General features: G+C 37.2%; 1 protein-coding gene across 1 annotated transcript; it reads right to left on the bottom strand.

The window, feature by feature from the left end:
• Window positions 1-204: 204 nt before the first annotated feature.
• LOC147640685 (uncharacterized) lies at window positions 205-2,042 on the bottom strand. The gene is made up of 4 exons (XM_086808717.1): window positions 1,597-2,042; window positions 1,076-1,128; window positions 922-991; window positions 205-602 (listed from the first exon to the last, which is right to left on the bottom strand). Exons 1-4 carry the CDS (start codon window positions 1,871-1,873, stop codon window positions 538-540), a joined length of 465 nt encoding a protein of 154 aa, XP_086664843.1. The 5' UTR covers window positions 1,874-2,042; the 3' UTR covers window positions 205-537.
• Between the last annotated feature and the right edge of the window lie 3,259 nt (window positions 2,043-5,301).

The following is a 5,301-nucleotide window of genomic DNA, read 5'->3' as shown; positions in this document are numbered from 1 at the left end:
TGTACTAAGCTTAGTGACATATATGGAAACTAATGCCCATGGTCTTGTGAACACATTGCAATCAACAAGTATAAGCAACACTAAATGGGTGCTCAAAAAAGAGTAGTCCTATTTAGATCCAAATTTAAGAATCACTGCCACGGCTTCAATGCGCTAATAATAATGAATTCTTAAGACCTTTTCTCACACTCGAACAAACTCTACAAGAAAATGGACATTATTGACTGGAAATTATCTCAACACACGACATTTCACAAATGATAATAAACTTTCAAGCTTCAAAGTGGAATTTCTTCTTCATGCAGTGAAGTCTTCGACACGCAAATATTCGAATCAAATCATAGTATAAAATCTTAGAGAGAGAGAGAGAGAGAGAGAGAGAGAGAGAGAGAGAGAGAGAGAGATCCTTCTTCCCAAAAGGCAATACATAGTAAAGCATCTACCAAAAGCTTTTCTAAAGAAGTAAGAACTTTGAATGTGTCGACTTCATCAAAGAGAATAGGGTTCCATATTCAAAGAAGTTAATTGTTAGACGCTTTATGCACTCTTCTCTGGCACAGTCTCTTCTATTGCAATATCTTCAGTGACTGTCTCAGTGAAATCTACAATTTCAAGAGTAGTTAAAAAAATGTATAAGTGGGTCTCTCTCTCTCTCTCTCTCTCTCTCTCTCTCTCTCTCTCTCTCTCTCTCGGTGGGGGTCTATTAGGAGGGTTGTGAGGATAGTGGCCTAAGAATTTATATAAGGCTCAATTTTGATCTAGGCTTTGGGTATGGAGTCACTCCAACTCACTTTAAGGGACAACGTTACATGATTGTGCTTATTCATTAGAGATCAAGTTAAGGTTTAACCTTAGGGTATCTAGTAACTATTTAAATGTTGCATGACAACAAAAAAAAAAACCTTATATTAAATAACTTACCCTCGGTCATGTCACGAATGCTCTCTTCGTAGCCGTAGCAAGCTTGATACTGCAATGCATGCATCATCACCTGCTCCACCACCCAGATTAAAAACCATCATAATTAAATCATGCTAATCTAAATCTAAGCTCAATTAATAACTAGCACGCTTGCCTTCCTGTCCATTGCTGTTGAAGTATCGACCAATAACAACTTCCGGTATTCAGCTGTAGCGAGAAAATAAAAATTTACGAAATTAGTGAAAAAGATAACTGCACTAGGCACCCTATAGGCAATCATATAGGCAATCAGAGTTGATATATTCACATGATTAGAGCTAATCCAAGCCCTATAGTAACACAATGAACGTGATTAGAGCGCAGATAATCACGTCATTTAAGGTAATGTTTTAAGCAAAAAGAGGTTAAGATAATCACGTGATTAGAATTAATGCAGACAACTGCTTGGCACAAAAAATGGAACACGATTAGAGTTAAGATATAAATCACGTAATCAAATTTAATGCTTCGATTCAGGCACAAACAGATTAAGGTAATTACGTGACGAGAGTTAATGCAGGCAACCGGTTGGTACAGAAATGAACGTGATTAGAGTTGAGATATATAAATCGCGTAGTCAAAATTAATGCATGAGGATACAGACAATGACGTGATTATAAGAGTTGAGATAATCACCAATTAAGCCGGAAATCTTGGTTTGGGCTTCATCAACTTTGTTACCCACGTTCTGTTTAAGATCCGGGAGGCGGGGGAGAGCATCTCCAACACTGCGTTTAAGGTCTTGGAGCTCGGAAACGATAGAATTTTCCACTAAATCCACAGCAAGGGCTTGCCATTTCTCTCTCTCCTCAAGCTTTCCAAGCTCAATCCATGGCATGGCAAAGGTGGGCACCCCTGATTTGCCACCCATTATAGTGGTACCAGAGCTAGCTTGAGCATCACAGGAAGCCATTTCCTTGGAGAAAACTAAAGCTTAATGTGAGAATTGTGAAGGAAACTAAAGCTTAATTATATGAGAATTGTATGAGAGAAAAATGAATGCCCCCTTGTGTGTAAACTCTAACACAAGCTAATGTGAGAGAAAATTGAATACCCAAGTGTTCAATCCATGGCAACAAATGAATAGGCCCTTTATTAAGCCTATAGTTGGGCTACCATGAAGCTTCACTCACGCAAAGCTAACCAAAGTAGCCCCTTCTTACTTTCATTCCACTTCAAACCTTCCTTTCTCTAACTTTCCTTGTACTAGATACCCCTTCTAGATGTTTTACATTTCTAAACACTACTTCCAACTCTTCTTTGCCCCACTTTTACTATTTAATTGTCTCTTTCCCTTGGAATTGAAGAAACACAATCACCCTTTTCTTGATGAAGTAAACTAAAAGTACCATAGCACTCTTTTTTTAAATCAAAGCACCACCTCCATTAAAGAAAAGTTTAAATCTCGTGTAATTTTTATCATATCCTTCCATAGCGTGCATTTCTTCTAATGGACAAATTTTTTGAAATTCTTTCCAATCCAAAAGGCTAGATGGATTCAAGGCACCTCTTCCATAAACTTATGTAGCCTCGGTGAGCCTTACATACATGTGTGATAAGATGGCTAAAATAATGATCAAGACAACCTTAAGAATTCTTCTCACATATGAATTTTTAGATAACAATTATGATTTTCATGAGAAGAAAAGATTTCAAACAAGCAATAACCATGGTACACTCTTAGATCTCTTAACAATTAAAGATCATTTTATACATACCATGGACATTACTATGCCAAAAAATGAAAGTCTACATGTTTTTTTCTCTAAAAGTTGTTACTGTCTACTAGTTACCAATAGTAAATATTAAGAATGAAAAAAACCAAAGGATTGATAGTCCTTTAAGGAGAATGATGATTGTCTTCCATTAGATATATCGATTTTCTACAAACTTTTTATTGGTTAAAATGTGTTAGTATCCAGCTACCAATGTTAACCTCAAATGATGAAAAAAATAAAAGGGCAATGAATCCTACAAGGAGATTAATGTTGTCAAGCGCATCCCTTACTTTTATGTTTCATTAGATATATTGATCTTTTACAAAAATTCTTTTGATTGAAGTATAGATTAAAATGTTAAATATTTCAAGATGTCCAAAAATGCATGCTAAAAACAAATGTAGTATTTTATATTGAACAAGTACTCATAATGCTAATCTTTAATTTCCTTTCACTTGTTAACCTTTTGGTGTCATGCAAGAGAGACTAAGGATAGAGATATGGAGATTGCACTCATGAAGGGAGTACTACCATGGATCCACTCATCATAGGGAGCATCACCTAAACATGGGAAGTCTACCCTGACACACAGACATGAAAACTTGGGCCATAAGCTCCAAGAAAGGTAATAATGCATATGTCAAAATGGTCAAAAGGTTCCAAGAACGTAGGGCATGTGCCCATACACATGTCTAAATGTACCTAAAGCCCCATGTGTGTAGGCCCATCCCTCATGTACATGTCCATGGTACTAAAATTCCTTTGTTACAAACCATCCGCTCCTACAATGATTTCATCCTCAAAATGGAAGGGTGGTCATGCATAACAATCATATACAAGAGACTATATATAAACGCCAAAAGTTGACCCACGCCAGGCTAAACAAAAATACCAAAATGCCGAAAAGATGATCCATGCGAGAGATGCATGAACCCCAAGATCAAGGATGGTTTAATACCAATAAAAAGAGGCTAACCATGCAACCACATGGATAAAATGGGAAATGTAGGGAAGCTAGCCATATATCCTCCTGAATCAAATGGATAACCATAGTATACATGTGAAAGCTCGTATAGGTGGCCTGCTTTTGGTACTTAAAAGCCCCCTTGTGTGGTTGCTAAAAAGTGTGTGGTTGCTTTGCTGTGATTTATTTTTAACAAAAATAATAGAAAACACTAAAAAGAAAACAATTAATGATTCCTAACAGCTTTGCCAGTTCCCTCTCCCAGTATGCACATTTTTCAAAAATCTCTCCCTTCCTCTGTGAACATTTTTGGAATATCAATCCCTCCTTCGCTCCCTCCATCCCTCTCCCCCGTCTTTCCGACACTCTCTTCTCTCTCTCTCTCTCTCTCTCTCTCTCTCTCTCTCTCTCTCTCTCTTTCTTTGTGTCTTGTAGGAATTGTGGGAGGAAGCTCTCCAAGTTCAACTCTCTCTCTCTCTCTCTCTCTCTCTCTCTCTCACACACACACACACACACACACACACACACACATGTTTTCAAGAACTCTTTCCCTCCCTATGTGCAAATGTGCGTGCGCCTGCACGCATAAAATAGGCTTTACTTGTCTATGTCTTTGTTACCTATATAGGTATAGATCTGGTTCTCTTTGTGTGGATAAATCTCTACTCTATTTATGTAGGGTTTGAACATCTCCCTAAGGCACATGTTGGTGTGGTGTTTAAATGTGTGTGTGTGTGTGTGTGTAGGTTTCTCTCTCACACATATTGTGAATGCCTGTTTCACTCTAATATGCTCTCTATCTCTCTAACTAAATGTTTGCTTGTGTTTTTTTGTTTCAACAACAATAACAATAAGGACTTCTAATGTCAAGAAGCAACATTCCTTAAATAGTCTCAAAGGTAGGCTTAATGTAGCTATTCAAGATTTACATTATTGCACATGATAGTTGAGTGCATAGAAGAAAAGATTTGCTTTAGCACATAAAATATTTACTGTGTGTGGGCTTCCAGTGAAAATGGATTTTCTTTTAGCACCTAAAAGATGTAGTATGCATACTGTCCCAATATCCTATCCATTATATCTTTGTAATGAAGATATAACATATTTTGTGATTTCTATAGTTTCATTCCCTGAGGCCTTACAAAGTTTCCTCAACATGTAGATGTGTATTATGTTTTATGCCTAGAATATAATACTTACCGCCGATGATTATATCAAAATGCAGTGCGTTGGAAAGCTCCTAAAGTCAACTTTCCTTGACAGACTCATTTTTGCATGACAAAAGAGGATTTTCATGAAGAATACGGGCTTAGTCTTGAAGGTAAAGACCCTAGGTTGCTGATTGATGAAGATTTCAATGATATCCAATGGCTTTGAGTGTGGTCTTAGAAGCATCATAATAATGAGAAAGTCCACTTGAGGTCATTAAGAGTGGATCTGTATCAGGAATGTGTTCTTCTTTACCACAAAATCTATCAAGTAGCCCCCTCAAATAATGAAGTCCCAGTGCATTTTACTTGGGGATTTGTTTGGAAAAGGTGTAAGGCAGCCCAAATCCCTTCAAAGAAAGAAAAGGTGTAAGGCAGCCCAAATCCCTTCAAAGAAAGAAAAAGACAAGGTAAAATGGGATGAATTTGCTGAGGGTGTCATCAACAATGT

Source organism: Cibotium barometz, chromosome 2, assembly GCF_041138505.1.
Source record: "Cibotium barometz isolate CiBa-2024 chromosome 2, ASM4113850v1, whole genome shotgun sequence".
In the NCBI taxonomy this organism is placed as follows: domain Eukaryota; kingdom Viridiplantae; phylum Streptophyta; class Polypodiopsida; order Cyatheales; family Cibotiaceae; genus Cibotium; species Cibotium barometz.
Note: the sequence above shows the minus strand (reverse complement) of the source record. Positions and strands in the feature narration are given on the sequence as shown.

Coding starts and splice junctions, on each gene's coding strand:
- LOC147640685 (XM_086808717.1), bottom strand. CDS start 1,873: ATGGCTTCCTGTGATGCTCAAGCTAGCTCTGGTACCACTATAATGGGT. Junction 992..1,075: donor CAACAGCAATGGACAGGAAG/GCAAGCGTGCTA, acceptor GTGGTGGAGCAG/GTGATGATGCATGCATTGCA. Junction 603..921: donor CATTCGTGACATGACCGAGG/GTAAGTTATTTA, acceptor TTGAAATTGTAG/ATTTCACTGAGACAGTCACT.